The sequence below is a fragment of the Neomonachus schauinslandi genome, chromosome Y, assembly GCF_002201575.2.
Source record: "Neomonachus schauinslandi chromosome Y, ASM220157v2, whole genome shotgun sequence".
Lineage (NCBI taxonomy): Eukaryota > Metazoa > Chordata > Mammalia > Carnivora > Phocidae > Neomonachus > Neomonachus schauinslandi.
The window spans coordinates 4,516,073-4,533,313 of NC_058420.1; the positions used below are offsets into that span (position 1 = coordinate 4,516,073).

Below are 17,241 nucleotides of genomic sequence, written 5' to 3' on the forward strand. Positions count from 1 at the left end.
GCACCCAAGGTGGGGCTTGAACTCACAACCCGAGATCAAAAGCTGATGTTCTACCAATTGAGCCAGTCAGGCACTCCTCATAGATATTTCAAGATGTCAATCCTTACAGACTTCATCCACTGATTCAATGCATTCAAATAAAAATCTCAGCATTATTCTTCTGAATGTTAACAAAGTGATTCTTAAGTATATATGGAAAAACAAAACATCCAAAATAGCCAACACAATTTTTCAGGAAAAAAACAAAGCTGGAGAACCGGACTACTTCATTTTAAGACTTAGTATAAAGCTATATTAATCAAATAACTATGGTATGGATAAACTGACCAAGGGTCATAACACAGAGTCTACAAATAGACTCACATAAATGTAGTTAACTGCTCTTTGATAAAGGAACAAAAGCATTATTACAATGGAGCAGATACATTCTTTTTAATAAATGGTGCTGGAACAGACAAACATGTACATTTAAAAAAAAATGAGCCTTTACACTGAACTTACACTCTTAAATTCCATGATTAACAAGGGAAAATCTAGATACCTCAGCCCTGGTGAAGACTTTTTCAATATAACTTGTAAGGAACAATCATGAAAGAATTGGTATGCTAGACTTCCATTAAAATTAAAAACTTCTGCTCTCTAAAAGGCACTGTCAGAGAATGAGAAGAGAAGCAGGAACTGGGTGAAAATATTTACAAACACTGACATGTGATTAAGGACTACTAACTACAAAAGGAAAATAAAACATATTAACACCTAAAAATAAGAAACTAACCCAACTGAAAAATGGGCAAAAGATCTGAATACATGCCTCACAAAGTTAGTATATATGGCATGAGAAGATGCTCCAAAATGCATTAGAGAATTATACAATTAAAACAATGAGATACCACCGTATCCCTATTAGAATTACTAAAGTCCAAAACTATGAAGGCCATAAACCCAATTGTCCCTCTAAATTTTGTATGTCTAAAGTTAATCCACAACATGATGGTATCTGGATATGGGATCTTTAGGAAATGATTAGGTAGTACCTTCAAGTAAGAGATTAGTAGTGCCCTTATAAAAAAGATCCCAGAGTCCTGGGATCAAGCTCCACATTGACCCCTCTGCTCAGTCTCTAATGGAAGATATACTATATACCTTTATACTGAATTTTCCAGCCTCCATAACTGTGAGAAAGAAATTTCTGTTGCTTATAAACTACCCAATGTATGGTACCTTGTTTTTATCTGCCCACACTAAAAACTTTCATGTTTAAATATGGACCATCAAATTCTGGTAAAAGCTAGAAAGAAAGAAGACTCAGTCATTACAGGTGGAAATGCAAAATGGTCCCAATGTTTTACAAGATAATTTTTCACTTTTATACAAAACTAAACATTCTGAGGAGCAATCATGCTTCTAGGTTTTCACCCCAAGTTGAAAACTTATGTCCATACAAACTGCATATAAATGTTTATAGTAGCTTTCTTCATACTTGCAAAAACGTACAAATAACCAAGTCCTTTGGTAAGTGAATGGATAACTAAACTCTGGGAAATTCAAACTATGGAATATGATTCAGTGATAAAAACAAAATGGCTATCATGTCAAAGAAAGACATGTAAAAACCTAAAAGGCATAATGGCAAGTAAAAGAAGGCATTCGGAAAAGGGCAACAACATACTGTACTTATTTCAGCTATATGACCTTCCGTAAAAGGCAACAATATAGAGATCATAAAAGATACTGTAAAGGTTAATGTATGTCATTACCAATCTGTCAGGACTGATACAATATATAACATGAAGAAAAAAAAAAGAATCAATGTAATTTATGGCATTTAGTTAATAACAGTGTATTAATAATACCTTATCTGCAATTATTGTGCCACATTACTACAAGGTATGAAGGATAGAGGAACCAAAGGGTGGAGTAATTTTGGAAACTTTTAGTACACTCTGCCCATTTTTTGTAAACTTAGAAGTGCTCTACAATGTAGTGTTTTAATTAATACTTTTGTAAAATTTAACACTTAAAATTCTCATACAATTATGAATTATTTAAAATTAATTTTTATAGATAAAATTACTCATTAAATTTTATTTATTTTTCTTCTCAAAATATACACAAGCAAAGAAAAATTATTTAAGAGCAAACAAAGCAGCTAATCTTTTACCTGAGTGGAGTTAGACAGCTGTTTTCTCCATGGCTCTTCTGTGCTGCTGGTCAGGTTTGTGCAGTTATGAGGTAGAGTGAGTATGTTTTGCTGCAGGTAAGGCACATTTCCATTACTTCCACTTCCTGTTACATAATTTTTGCCTACCAAAATAGTGTCTGTACTCCCTAGTGATTTTGATGTGCCAAAAGGAGCATAGCCTCCAGCAAATGGTCCACTGGACAAAGGCTTTTCAAAACAAGCAGAGCGAACTTCAGGTTGAGAGACACTAGGTTCTCTAGGCAGAGGAGAATGTGGTTGCTGGCTAAAGATAAAGTTTGTAGGCAGTGATGAGTTAGCTATTGGCCCATTAGGAATTCCAGTAGTTTGTCCTGTCTGTCCCATCTTCAAAAACAAAAAAGAAAACCTGCTTGTGTGACTCTGAAAATGTGTAATTGATACACCCCTTAATATTATTATAATATTTAATATCTCTAAGTTAAAAAACATACATTTCAAAAATGAAACATGGGTAAAGCAAAAATCTTTTTCATTATATACTTAAAGAAAATTCTTTAGTGTTATAAGGGCAAAACAAAGCATCTTAAAATAATCAATTAGTCAGTAAACTATAGGCCTTGTTTTATATCATCAAGTAGGGGATTTCAAATTTCCATTCTATTACATTAATGCCAAATCCTTGATAACAAACACTCCTTAAAAGCATTTCCACCTCAAGATGGGATACTTTAATTCTAAAATAATAAGTCCACAGTACATATCTGAAGTAGTACCCCCAAAAAAAGAAAAAAGGGAAACATGAAGTATTTTGTTTTAACTAATTTATGGCTATTAAAAAAACAAAATGTGTCCATTTGTAGTATTTAACGCTCCGACATATAATTCTGTGGGTTTTTTTGTTTTTTTTTTAAGTATGCTCCAAGCCCAGCCTCAGGCCCAACTTGAGGCTCAAACTCACCACCCTAAGATCAAGACCTGAGCCGAGATCAAGTCAAATGCTTAACTGACTGAACCACCCAGGCACTCCCAGAAATAGAAATTTTATTAAATATGTGTAGAAAGTAGAAATGACGATTAATATACTCTAAAATGATATTGTACTCAGGAAAAATGTTTACCATTATAATAAATATTACAATAAAAGTAATATACGTACTTGTTGCATTAAGACAAACTGACTTTCCAACTGTTCCAGGATCAGTTTCTGTGCTGCATTTAAATTATCTCTATTGGCACGCAACTGTTCCAAGTGCTAGAAAAATAAAAAAGAACACAAAGATAAACTTAAGAAACAGGAGCCTGTCAGGCAACCTGTCACTGAAAAGGGACCATAAACTCAGAACCTCTGTGTAGTCAAATATTGTGATTTCTAACCTCAAGTAATCAATTCTAAAATGCAGTCTTTCCAAAACTCTAAGAAAGGAAGACTAAAAACAAAAGTTCGAGACGCCTGAGAGGTTCAGTCGGTTAGGCGTCTGCCTTCAGCTGAGGTCATAATCCCAGGGTCCTGGGATCGAGTCTCATATCAGGCTCCCTGCTAAGCAGGGAGCCTGCTTCTCCCTCTGTCTGCCACTCCCCCTCTTTGTGTGCGTGCTCGCTGTCTCTCTCGCCGGCAAATAAATAAATAAAATCTTAAAAAAAAAAATTAAGGGGTGCCTGGGTGGTTCAGTTGGTTGGGCAACTGCCTTCAGTCAGGTCGTGATCTTGGAGTCCCAGGATCAAGTCCCGCATCGGGCTCCCTGCTCGGCAGGGAGTCTGCTTCTCCCTTTGACCCTCCTCCCTCTCATGCTCTCTCTCTCTCTCTCTCTCTAATAAATAAATAAAATCTTTAAAAATAAATAAATTTTTAAAAAATTTAAAAAAATAAAAGTTCATCAGAAGCTATTTAAATAACAAAAATGTGTTATAACAAAAGTGCTTGAAAGCATCATTGTTGATAACAGAAACAATGGAAATGACCTAAAAAGTCCAACAATATGAATCTGGTTAAACAATGGGTGGCCTCCATGAAGTCTTAAAACATTTTATACCCATAAAAAAACAATGAAGCAATACATAAACATGAAAAGGTTTTGAAAATATATCTGTAAAGGAAACAAATACCAAGGTTCTGAATACGTGTGTGTATGTGTATGTGTATATAATCTGTTTAAAAGAATACAAAAAAGGGGTGCCTAGGGGTGGCTCTGGTCATGACCCCAGGGTCATGGGATCGAGCCCCATATCCAGCTCCCTGCTTTGCCCCACCCCCTCATCTCCCTTGCTCCTGTTCGTGTGCACTCTCTCTCTCAAATAAATAAATAAAATCTTAAAAAAATAAAAAAAGGAAAACAAAAAGGAATCTATGAAACAAGCATATTTTTTGTACATGTAAAATGTATCTCTAGAAAAAAATGCAAAAGAAGCAATCAACATTAGTTATTTGTAGGAAAAGGAAATTAAGTGGTTAACCCAAGGAACAAGAATAAACCTTTAACCTGTATGTCCTATATTTTCTAATAACCCTTGCATTTCATACACGCAAACGTGTTACTTTTAAAAAAAGGAATAAAATGAATTATGATCTGTTACTCTGAAAGATGTGGGCTCCTTATACTTCACTAATTAGTTTGGTTTACTGCCATTCTATTTTAAGAATTAATGCCTAAAAAGGTTAAAGCTTATTTCCTCTTGCTTTAAAATAGGGGGGAAAATATGTCAAAGGAAGATTTCAAACCACAGGTATATGGTCAATTAATCTTTGACAAAGGAGGCAAAATATCCAATGGGAAAAAGACAGTCTCTTCAACAAATTGTGTTAGGAAAACTGGACAGCCACATGCAGAAGAATGAAACTGGACCACCTTCTAACATCATACACAAAAATAAACTCAAAATGGATTAAAGTCCTAAATGTGAGACCTGAAACTATAAAAATCCTAGAAGAGAGCATAGACAGTAACACTTTTTCTCTTAAAGATCTTCTTCTTTAGAGAGAGCGCATGTGTAGCAGGGAGGGGCAGTGGAAGAGGGAGAGAGTCTGAAGCAGATTCTGCACTGAGCACAGAGCCCAATACAGGGCTTGAAGCCACAATCCTAAGATCATTAACCTGAGCCAAAACGAAGTGATGGACACCCAACCAACTGTACCACCCAGGCACCCCAGACAATAACCCACTGATATTGGCCATAGCAGCTTCTTAACGGGTATGTCTCATGAGGCAAGGAAAATGAAAGCAAAAATGAACTACAGGGACGTCATCAGGATAACAAGCTCCTGCACAGTGAAGGTAACAATCAACAAAACTAAAAGGCAAGGGCTACCAAATGGGAGAAGGTATTTGAAAATGAGATATCCAATAAAGGGATAGTATCCAAAATGTATAAAGAACTTATGAAACTTAACCCCCAAAAAACCAAAAAAATCCAATCAATAAATGGTTGGGAGATATCAACATACATTTCTCCAAGGACATCCAGATGGCCAAAAGAAACATGAAAAGAAGTTCAACATCACTCATGATCAGAGAAATACAAATTAAAACCACGAGATAATACCTCACAGCTGCTGGGATGCTAAAATCAAAAGCAGAAGAAAACCAGTGTTGGGGAGGATGTAGACAAAAAGAAACCGTCCTGTATCACACTGGTGCAGCTACACTGGAAAACCTTATGGAAGTTCGTCAAATAGTTAAAAATAAAACTACTGTATGATTCAGCAGTCTATACTACTGGGTATTTACCCAAAGAATATGAAAACATTAATTCAAAGGGATACAAAAATCCCTATTTTTATAGCAGCATTATTTACAATAGCAACGATACAGAAGTAGACCAATTGTCCATCAACTGATGAATGGATACAGAAGATGTGGTATACACAATGGAATTTGGCCATTAAAAAACAAAGAAATCTTGCCCTGTGCAACAACATGAATGGAGCTAGAGACTATAAGACTAAGTGAAATAAGTCAGTCAGAGAAAGACAAATATATGATTTTACTCACAGGTGGAATTTAATAAAGAAAACAAAAGATTTTATTTATTTATTAGAGAGAGAGAATGAGAGGAAGTTAAGAAAGACTTTAAGAGATAGAGAGAGAGCATGAGCAGGGGGGAGAGAGAGGCAGAAGGAGAAGCAGGCTCCCCACTGAGCAGTAGCCTGACGTGGGGCTCGATCCCAGGACCCTGGGATCATGACCTGAGCCGAAGGCAGACGCTTAACCATCTGCGCCACCCAGGTGCCCCAAAAAAGACTTTTAATCATAAACTAACTGATGGTTACTAAGGGAATGAGTTAATTAGATTGAGATTAAAGTTTGCACTTATGATGAGCACAGGGTGACTTATGGAATTGCTTAGTCTCTATATTATACACCTGAAACTATATATGTTAAAACTACGTGGAATTCTTTTTAAAAATTAAAAAAAAAAAAAAAGGATTATTTCATACCTGTAATTTCTGCGGTGTCAAATACCATGAATGAACTTGCTGTTGTACTGGAGTAAGTGGAACAGTTCTATTCCAGTTCTCAGAACTATTCTGAGGAAAATTTATTTCAAAAAATTAAGGAATATTTTGTTAAATTCATACACTATTAGTGAGACATCAAATGACTAGTAATTGGAACATTTACACATATATAGGACTTATCTATTTAAATTATTTAAAAGATAACTTAAAATGTACAACCAATTTGGAAGCTTTCTAATTTGAAACATACACTGTTCTCTAACTCCCCCTAAAAAGCCACTTATGTAAATCATGTCTCAAATAGCTAACAAGCTGTCCCCATTATGTAGGATATTAAGTGTGTTAAGTTTATAAAAGCAAGAAATGAATAATACAACTTGTTCAAGTATCTATCACTATCTTCTAAATTTAAATGATGCTTACATAATTTGTATAGAAAATGCTGTTTAGATAAACAGCAAAACTGTGGAAGTCTTTCACTCCCTGATATACACAAGCTGAAAATACGTCAGAGGAAAAATTTCAGAAGATGCAGAGCTTCATTTTTGATTGGGATTTTCCATTTCTCTAAAATACACACACACACACACACACACACACCTTTGTTGGACTAGATGTTCTTTTCTTCTTGGCAGGACTGGATTGGCCATCTACTTGGTTAGAAGTAATCATATGTACTGGCAAGGACTGCTGTGAAAGTGGTATTTGACTGAGGCCTAATACAGGTTCAGTATTTGAATGATGAGCTTTGTAAGCCTATGGATCATAGAAGTAAGACAAAAATATGGTTCTATATATTCATAATTCATTCCTTCAAATTATAAAAATTTACAAGCTGCATACTTTTCAAAGTTATGTGGATATCATGGATAGTGATAAAAATTAAACTGAATGAATCATTAATGGAGGAATGTGTACCTTCTTTTGAAGAACTTTTATTTTTAATATACCACTGTGTAACAGTCCCTTTAAGAAAAAACCCTTTTGAATTTATGAGAACATATACAAGTTTTGAAATTGGTACCCCAAGTTTCTTCCCATTTCAGAGGAAATTTTATTTTTACTTTATAAAATTTATTTTTTTAGTCATCTCTGCACCCAATGTGGGGCTGGAACTCATGGACCCAAGATCAAAAGTCGCATGCTCTTCTGACTGAGCCAGCCAAGTGCCCCAAAGAAGTTTTATTTTGATCTAAAATCCCTTGCAATTAAATTTGAAGACTTTTATTAAAAAAAAAAAAAAAAGCCAATCCTGTACTTAGTAATGTAAGTTTGATCACTACAGATTGGAAAGAACCCTTAAAGCTGGGCACCTACAGAAGATAACCCAACTTCTCACCTGCTGTGCTGTGTTCATGGCACCCTGCCTGGAGGTAAGCTCTGCAGGTATTGGTAGGCTCCACGCCTCCTCAATACTAGGAAGTAATTTAGTTTTATTCTGTAGACTACCTTGTGGAAGGTTACACAACTGAGCCTAGGAAAAATTATGTAAAAAGCAAATTTAACACAGGCCTATTTGAGTAAGAGCAAGTCCACTAAATCTTCCTCAATGTTACAGGTATTTATTTCTTAAAGAAAATAGAGTCTAAATTTGGGGGGTTTAATATATGCTGCATATAAAGAGGGCAACTAGAATATACTCGTGTGAGTCAAAACAAAGCTATTTTCTCTTTTTCAGAAACCTCACAGATCTCATGAATTTCAATCAAGAGTGGAAAAGAATGTTTGTGTTCTTTTCTCTAAAATGCTATAACTTAAAAATGTAGATACAGCACACAAAAAATCATGCAAATTAATGTGTATCAACAAAGTAAATGTGCAAAAGAACACTGTAAATACTGCATCTTTTACTTTAAATGAAAAGTAAAATACCACAAAATATTAAAAATTATGAAAAAAGTTACTGACATGAAAACAAAAGCCACCCTCCTCATGACAGTTATCATTATGGGAAAGTTTTTTAAAATAAAATTTCAATTTTTTACCTGTAAAAATTTAATTCTTCCGGCAAGTGTAGAGCTATTATTACAACTTTTGCTTCTAGTTGCATTTAAATAGCATTTAATGGCATCCTGAGGTTGGCTGCAGGATTCATAGAGAGTGCCTAAGTCCATCCAGGCTGCTGCATGCCCATGATCCAATTGTACAGCACAAATATAAGCCTGTAAAGCATCCATAGGTTGATTTTGCTGCTGATAGAGCACACTAAAAAGAGAAAGAATAAGTTGTCTGAAACAGAGTATAATAGTAATACACAGTATATTACATGTGGTGATATGAACTTGTGTATCTATGAAAATACTATTAATTCAATATAAAGAAGGCTTACCCTATTGAACACCATGTATCTGCACTTGCCTCTGATTTATCAATAGATTGCCTGTATGATATAAAGGCATCCTGAACTTTCCCAATACTTGAATAACACCTGAAAGGGAGGAAAGAATTATGTGTATGGGTATAAAGAAACAGGTACAAGTATACATATATATAAAGTATTCCATTAATATTTAAGTTAACTATATTTATTTGCCAAAATAATGTATATAGAAAAAAAAAACCTAAAAAGCTACTATATCTATATGTGTGCATACATGCTTACATATACAAAAATACATAATCTTGTAATTTGCTGTTAAATGAACTTTCTCTCTCTTAAGTGTTAACACATGTTATATTAATGAAGTCTACTGAAATTATTACCAAATTTGGTAGGACTTGGTAGGATTAAGCACACAGGTCTCAATTTATATGCAGTTTGTATTCAGGTTTCCTCTAGACCAGGAATAAAGGTATAAAACAAAAAAAACTAAATGATAATAAGCTGCATTTTTCTTTAAAAACTTACAATACTCAGAACAAACATTCCTTAATTCATGAAAATTTCAAAAGTGAGATACAGTTCCTAACAAACTGAACGTGAAAAAGAGCATAAACCATCTTAAATATCCAATTTAATAGGTATTTTATTTATTTATTTATTTTTAAAAAGATTTTATTTTTTTATTTGAGAGAGAGAATGAGATAGAGAGAGAGCATGAGAGGGGGAGGGTCAGAGGGAGCCCGATGCGGGACTCGATCCCGGGACTCCAGGATCATGACCTGAGCCAAGGCAGTTGCTTAACCAACTGAGCCACCCAGGCGCCCCTATTTTATTTATTTTTTTAAATAAATTAAGCGGGGCTTGAACTCATGACCCTGAGCTGAAATCAGGAATCAGACGCTTAAACTGATTTAGCCACCTAGGCACTCCTATTTTTAAATAACTTACATTTTAATCCTATTTTTAAAAAACCAGTTATATTAAGAAATATTAAAAGCAAAGGACAGTATATGCTGACTTTATCAACCAACTAACCAAAACAAAACAAAAACAAAAAAACACAAAACTTACATAAAATGAATTAAAGAAAGACTGTCCTATAAGTTAGCTATTAGAAAAGGAAACCTTTACTACAGAAATCACAGCCAAGAAGTAGTTTTGTTTTTAAATTTGTTTTCTTGAGACACAGAAATTATTTTAATGTGTTTCCATGGAACTTTGTATAATTTTACTACTTATGGCATTGGAGGATACAAAAGAGCAAGAAATGTTTTAATACCTTTAATTGTACAGCCACTCTAAGTTGAGCACTGCTTTTACTGATCCAAATTTTACTAATTCATGTAATCCAAATGGTTGGGAACCACAGATTACAGTAGAAAAGATGACAGAAGTCATTTCATATAAACAAAAGTTACTCATGGGGCGCCTGGGTGGCTCAGTCGTTAAGCGTCTGCCTTCGGCTCAGGTCATGATCCCAGGGTCCTGGGATCGAGTCCCACATCGGGCTCCCTGCTCTGCGGGAAGCCTGCTTCTCCCTCTCCCACTCCCCCTGCTTGTGTTCCTGCTCTCGCTATGTCTCTCTCTGTCAAATAAATAAATAAAATTTTTAAAAAAAACAAAAAAACAACAACAAAAAAAGTTACTCAGTCTACAAATGGAAAATTTAAATCCAACTGTGATTAACTTGAATTTGTCTTTCTAAAAAGGGAAGGGTCATGACAAAAACACTTCACAGAAACATTAATCTTCTAACAATGTGTAAACTAAAAAATTAGAGACAATGAAAATAAATTTGGGACAAAAAAACCATAGGGCTGGTACACACAGGTGAGCCAGAATTACAGTGGAAGTAATGAAAACTGTGTAAAAAGAATAACACCAAATGACTGATAAAGACTCCGTGACTTCAGTATATACTAAAGGAAATATAACTGTTTGTAAAATTTACTCAATGTAAAAAGGTAAGTTATTGTGAAAAAGAATAAAGTAGCTGGTTTGAGAAAGAACATGATAAATGACCTTTTATTTACATTTTAAAAAGATTTTTTGTTTATTTGAGAGAGATAGGGAGGGAGAGAGAGAGCATGAGCAGGGGGCAGAGGCACAAGCAGGCTCCCCACTGAGCCAGGAGCCTGATATGGGGATCATGACCTGAGCCAAGGGCAGATGCTTAACCAAGTGAGCCACCCAAGTGCCCCAATAAATGAGCTTTTAAAAGATGTTTTGGTGTTCAGGAAACAGAAGTGGATATGAAACAAGTTCAGAACCTTAAAAGTTACAAATCTTAATCTGCAATTCACCCATAAGAAAGAGAGGCTCGGGGCGCCTGGGTGGCTCAGCTGTTAAGTGTCTGCCTTCGGCTCAGGTCATGATCCCAGGGTTCTGGGATCGAGCCCCGCATCAGGCTCCCTGCTCCACGGGAAGCCTGCTTCTCCCTCTCCCACTCCCCCTGCTTGTGTTTCCTCTCTCGCTGTGTCTCTGTCAAATAAATAAATAAAATCTTTAAAAAAAAAAAAAAGAAAAGAAAAGAAAGAGAGGCTTAAGAACACAGGATACACAGAAGAAGTGAGGGAAAAATAAACCAAACTTGTGGGTTGAGAAGGAGAAGAAAAACCAGTAAAAGAAACAGAAAAAGCAATGTTAGAGAGCGCATAGAACCTGTGTTGGAGAAGTAACAAGAGAGTTAGCAGTAACTGGAAACAGGGACAGACATCAGAAAAATATTTATTTATTTTTATAGATTTTATTTATTTGACAGAGACACAGTGAGAGAGGGAACACAAGCAGGGGGAGTGGGAGAAGGAGAAGCAGGCTTCCTGCAGAGCAGGGAGCTTGATGCGAAACTCGATCCCAGGACCCTGGGATCATGACCCTGAGCTGAAGGCAGACGCTTAATGACTGAGCCACCCAGGCACCCAGAAAAATATATATGTATTTTTAAACAAAACCAAATTTCAGATTATATGACACATTCACCTAAATGCCAGAAGAAATAAGTAATTTCTGAAACCTGCATTTTCACATTCCATTTTTCAAAGTCAAAAGAGAATGTCAACAATGTGCCCAAGTATTAAAGTCTGAGTCCAATCACCAAGAACTGTTCCTCCTAATACAACTTATTTAGGTTCCATTAAGGTAGGCTGACCTCTAATATAAGCAGCACCAAGTAAACTTGAGTTCCAGCTCTCTGTGACATTTACTAGCCTTAAGGAAACCAGTTTACTTCTCTGGACTTCCCCCCTGTGTAAAATGAGAGGATGAACAAAGCTGGCTGTCTCATCACTCCCAACTCTTAAACAGTTCTATTACTGTGGGAGACTGTTAACAGAGCCTTTTACCAGCGTGAGTATAACTGTAGTACCACATCACCATCTCACTTTGTTTTTTCTTTAGGTGGTATTTTTATTTACTTGAGAGAGAGAGAGAGAGAAAGAGTGCACAAGCATGGAGAGCTACAGAGGAAGAGGGAGAGGCAGGCTCCCTGCTGAGCAGGGAGTCTGATGCAGGGCTAGATCCCTGTATCCCAGAATCATGACCAGAGGCGGAAAAGGCAGACACTTAACCAAAAGATCCATGCAGGCCCCACCATCTCACTTTTATATACATTTGCCAAGCAACAAGCAACAATATGCAACACAGCCTTGAATACAGAGGTTAACAAATAAAAGTCTCTGAAATATTAGTGTCATCAAATCCCTATAAATTTTACTAACAATAAGATCCTCTTTCAGAGCTTTAATGAATTTTAAAATATAAATTTTCACAAACTTATTTTTCTGTAGCAATAAAGCCAATTAAAAGTAATACATTAAGTAGACAGTAGCTGAGAGCAAGAGAAGCAAAATCATAGAAATCATAGGAAAAAATTAACAGATAAAAAATAATTACTATCTAAAATGATAATTCTGAGCCCAAAAAAGATTAATATCATTTATTTCAGAAGTCAAGAAAATGTTCTGTACATTGAGCTAATTTTATCCAAAAAGTTAAAAATAAAGCCCATGACAATGTTTAAAAATCAGATATCTATGGGTAAAGCCCTCTGTGGAATACCATTCTCAAAGAGATGGAAACGTACATCATTATTTAAGTGCTAGTTTTATTTATTTCTTTATTTTCAAATATTTTATTTATTTATTTGACAGAGAGACATAGCGAGAGAGCGATCTCAAGCAAGGGGAGTGGGAGAGGGAGAAGCAGGCTTCCCACGGAGCAGGGAGCCAGACGCAGGGCTTGATCCCAGGACTCTGGGATCATGACCTGAGCCGAAGGCAGACACTTAACAACTGAGCCACTCAGGCGCCCCTAAGTGCTAGTTTTAAACATATTTCATTATAAACTGTTTATATTTGTCTGTAATTAAAGAATAATAATTCCTTATATTAAATAGGTATGCACAGTGCATATTATGCTACAAATTCTTATCTTGTATCAAAAAGTATTCATACTCCTAGAATTTATAGGAGTAAGAGTACTAATCCATAAAACAATTAGACGTCAAATTTTACAGCTCTCCCTTTTTCTAGTAATAATCCTCTCTTATACTCATTATGTGAAGCTAACTATAAGAACTTAGCTCCAAATCCGAATTCTAGTTAGTTCACTTATTTATTAAATAGACATTTTGTTCAATATACAATACTAGGCAATGGAGAGAGAAAAGATTCAGCTTCTTCCTGAGAATTTTAGTGGATGAGAGAGACTAAGTTTGGATTTACAAGTTCTATATTACAAACTCAAACTAGACTCTTCTGTAAGTCCAGGGGAGACTAGAAAAAAGTTTAATAAAAGTAGTTAACTAATCAGTTAACTGTTATTATACACAATTAATAGATAATGAAAAATTTTAAAATAACTAACCTAACAATAATCTCCCTCAAATATATTTTACCAAATAAAAAAATTATACATTAATTTTAAAATTATTCATTATACAAAAACTAAAGTTGACACAAAAACTGAATTTGAATTAGACTGCATGACAAAGTTTCTCAAAATAAAGTATTCCTTGTAAAAAAGAATCAGATGAGGGCCGCCTGGATGGCACAGTTGGTTAAGCTTCTGCCTTCAGCTCAGTTCATGATCTGAAAACCTAGGATTGAGCTCCACATCAGGATCCCTCCTCAGCAGCCTCCTCCCTTTCCCTCTGCCCCTCCCCATCACTCCTGCGCTCACTCGTTCCCTTAAATAAATAAAATCTTTTTATTTTAAAAAGATTTTCTTTATTTATTTGACAGAGAGAAAGCACAAGCAAGAGGAACAGCAGGAAGAGGGAGAAGGAGGCAGAGAGAGAGGGAGAACATCAGGCTCGATCCCAGGACTCTGGGATCATGACCTGAGCCAAAGACAGATGCTTAACCAACTAAGCCACCCAAGTGCGCAATAAATGAAATCTTAAAAAAAAAAAAAAAAAAAAGAGAGAGAGAGAGAGAGGAAAGTGAAATTTACAATTAAATCAAAGTAAGACAATTAAGTTTATAACTTTGAAAAAACGAACCTAACAGATCTAATATTTTCATTTATGTGAAATGAAAAGTGAGATTTCAAACTATTCAAATGAACTTTACCATAGGTCATCAGTGAGAATAAAAGTGAATTCTGTTAAATAAATACATTAAAAATGATAGAAATTACAGAAGGAACAAGTTTAAATACTGAACTGAAACAGTATTAGTAACTAATACCTGGTGTCTCTTGAAAACTATTCAGTACTTCAAAAACTAGCAATAATGTAAGTACCATGAAGACAAGGTAAAAATAATAACTGATTAGGAAAATAAAAATTTCTCGGGCGCCTGGGTGGCTCAGTTGGTTAAGCGACTACCTTCGGCTCAGGTCATGATCCTGGAGTCCCTGGATCGAGTCCCGCATCGGGCTCCCTGCTCGGCAGGGAGCCTGCTTCTGCCTCTGACCCTCCCCCCTCTCATGTGCTCTCTCTCTCTCATTCTCTCTGTCTCAAATGAATAAATAAAATCTTTAAAAAAAAAAAAAATAAATAAAAAAAATAAAAAAAAAAAATAAAAATAAAAATTTCTCATTAAAAGCACCAAATATAGAGTAATCCAGTTTTACCTATCACAAACCTGTTATCATGTATTTATAATAAAAAGCAGATATTGTATAAACTAGCATTTTAGACTATAAATTAACTCTATGTAGCATAATCCAAGTGACTGGTCTCACCTCCCAAGGAAATACCAAGACTGGCCAGAATTAGGATCTGCCTCCAAAGACTTTTGGAGATACTGAATCGCGTAGCTTTCCTTGGTGGCTTTGTCTCCCAGCAGATCCACATTATGATGCATCCATCCTATAATTAAAAAATTATAAGCATTTACCCATGATTCAACCATTTTTCCACCATTAAGAATATCACAAAGAACATAAATAAAATATCCTCTCCATATATTTACTCATTTTGTTTCAAACTTCCCCCAAATTTAAAACTACCAGAGATACCTATAGGAAAGTCTACCTCACCCAAAAAGGTACAATCAATGCTATTGAGGGCTCTGAAAGAACTGAGAGAAATTTAAATTATTTTGGGCAATGTACTGACACTTATTAAATTAGCAGCCATGGATTTTCCTTTTCCAAATTTAACCGAAAAAAATTGCAACCTCTAAACCAAAAATACAAAAATGATTAATTTACTTTTCCTTTGAAGGTTAAAACAACTAGCAAGCTAATGTTGATTTCTAAGGAATAAAACCTTAATCAAAAAGATAATCAGATAAGTAATTTTTAAAAACCTTACAGAAGGCTCTATACCTTATTGATACTGGTTATTTTCATTAACATGCTGAATATAATATTTGACCAAGAACAAAAACAATAAAAACTCTCCAAGGCTTATGGAAAACAAACGAAAAACAGTTTTAAAGAGCAGTAAGAGCAGTACAGAGTGCCTGTTTAATAAACAGGTTTGGAATTACAGGTACAGAGACAATGGAAAAACTGGAACATGATAAAATATGTTAAATTTACACTTAAGACAAACAGAAACCAGTGTTTCAGTTGTGAGTCAATTGAAGTGTATAAAATTACCTTTGCAAAAATACCACTAAGGTAAAACTATGCTTGACTGTTTTTGACATACATAAAATGATATAATGACATTATAAAGACCTACATATCGGGCGCCTGGGTGGCTCAGTTGGTTAAGCGACTGCCTTCGGCTCAGGTCATGATCCTGGAGTCCCAGGATTGAGTCCCGCATCAGGCTCCCTGCTCGGCGGGGAGTCTGCTTCTCCCTCTGACCCTCCCCCCTCTCATGCTCTCTCTATATCACTCTCTCTCTCAAATAAATAAATAAAATCTTAAAAAAAAAAAAAAAGACCTACATATTATCAACAAACTTCATTAAAATTTAGAATTATTTGCTCAAAACCAAATAGAAACAGTGAAAAGAAATACAAACCCCAACCAAAATATATAGAAATGATGAATAACTTAACAATATGAATTACTAGGGAATATTCCCTAGTATCCTCTAAGAAAGAACAATATTAACTTTACATTAAACATTAGATTTTCTTATGAAAAACCATAAAATTTTAAGAAATGCTGTAGAACATACAGAGTGAAATATTCTGTAATTTTTGGGTGCAATAGATCCACTAATTCATGTTGTAAATGAGCCTGTGAAAAGAAGCTCAACAGCCACTTAGTAGCTGTGTGCAAGATGTCAATTTAATTAACTTCATAAAGTGCTATGCACATGGATATACTCAAACTTACTCCAGGATCAAGTACAAGAGGATAATATTGAGTTTAAAAGGACTAGTTCCATTGAAGCAATGTAGTTAGATGGATTTTTTTGAGATGGACTGTGTTAGATGGTGGATATAAATCAATTCTGGACAAAAGAAGAAAAGGAATAATATTACAGAGAAACATTTACAATATAAAGTATTTTAAATGAAATCTTAAAATAATACACGTTATCATTAATCTTAACACATAATTTCAAATAAAAAGTGACTGTTAAGGCAGAAGAGTTCCAACTGCACCCACCAACCACCCCATAATTTGTAATTAATGCAATCTATATTAGAAAATAAATTTTTTATATACCTAACTGTTGTAAAACAATTGCTTTTACTTGTGCAGGTAGGTTTTCTGTCTGTAACAGTTGTTCATAGGCTTCTTTTGCAGAATGGTATTTCCTCTAAAGTAGAAAAGAAGTCAAAGAAAAATAAAAGGATAAATCTTTAAATAAAAATAAAGATTTTAATAAGGAACTGATGACATGATTTAATTAACTTTACAAGTAATGAAATAGTAAGAACACTAAAACGT

The 17,241-nt window shown here is 34.9% G+C and overlaps 1 protein-coding gene across 18 annotated transcripts in view; it reads right to left on the reverse strand.

Annotated features, from left to right (window-relative positions):
- The window catches only part of LOC110580574 (lysine-specific demethylase 6A), a 172,289-nt gene that overhangs the window by 56,399 nt on the left and 98,649 nt on the right, over positions 1-17,241 (reverse strand). For 3 of the 18 annotated variants that reach the window (XM_044912020.1, XM_044912009.1, XM_044912012.1), the window contains exons 9-16: positions 17,017-17,110; positions 15,124-15,250; positions 8,944-9,042; positions 8,600-8,819; positions 7,954-8,088; positions 6,594-6,683; positions 3,314-3,413; positions 2,162-2,532 (exon numbers count right to left, since the gene is read on the reverse strand). In XM_044912020.1, coding sequence (XP_044767955.1) covers positions 2,162-2,532; positions 3,314-3,413; positions 6,594-6,683; positions 7,954-8,088; positions 8,600-8,819; positions 8,944-9,042; positions 15,124-15,250; positions 17,017-17,110 — 1,236 coding nt within the window. Of the gene's footprint in view, positions 1-1,669; positions 1,693-2,161; positions 2,546-3,313; positions 3,414-6,593; positions 6,684-7,214; positions 7,371-7,953; positions 8,089-8,599; positions 8,820-8,943; positions 9,043-15,123; positions 15,251-17,016; positions 17,111-17,241 lie in introns of all 18 variants that reach the window. The other 15 variants (XM_044912016.1, XM_044912010.1, XM_044912014.1 and 12 more) reach the window with 12 other exon arrangements.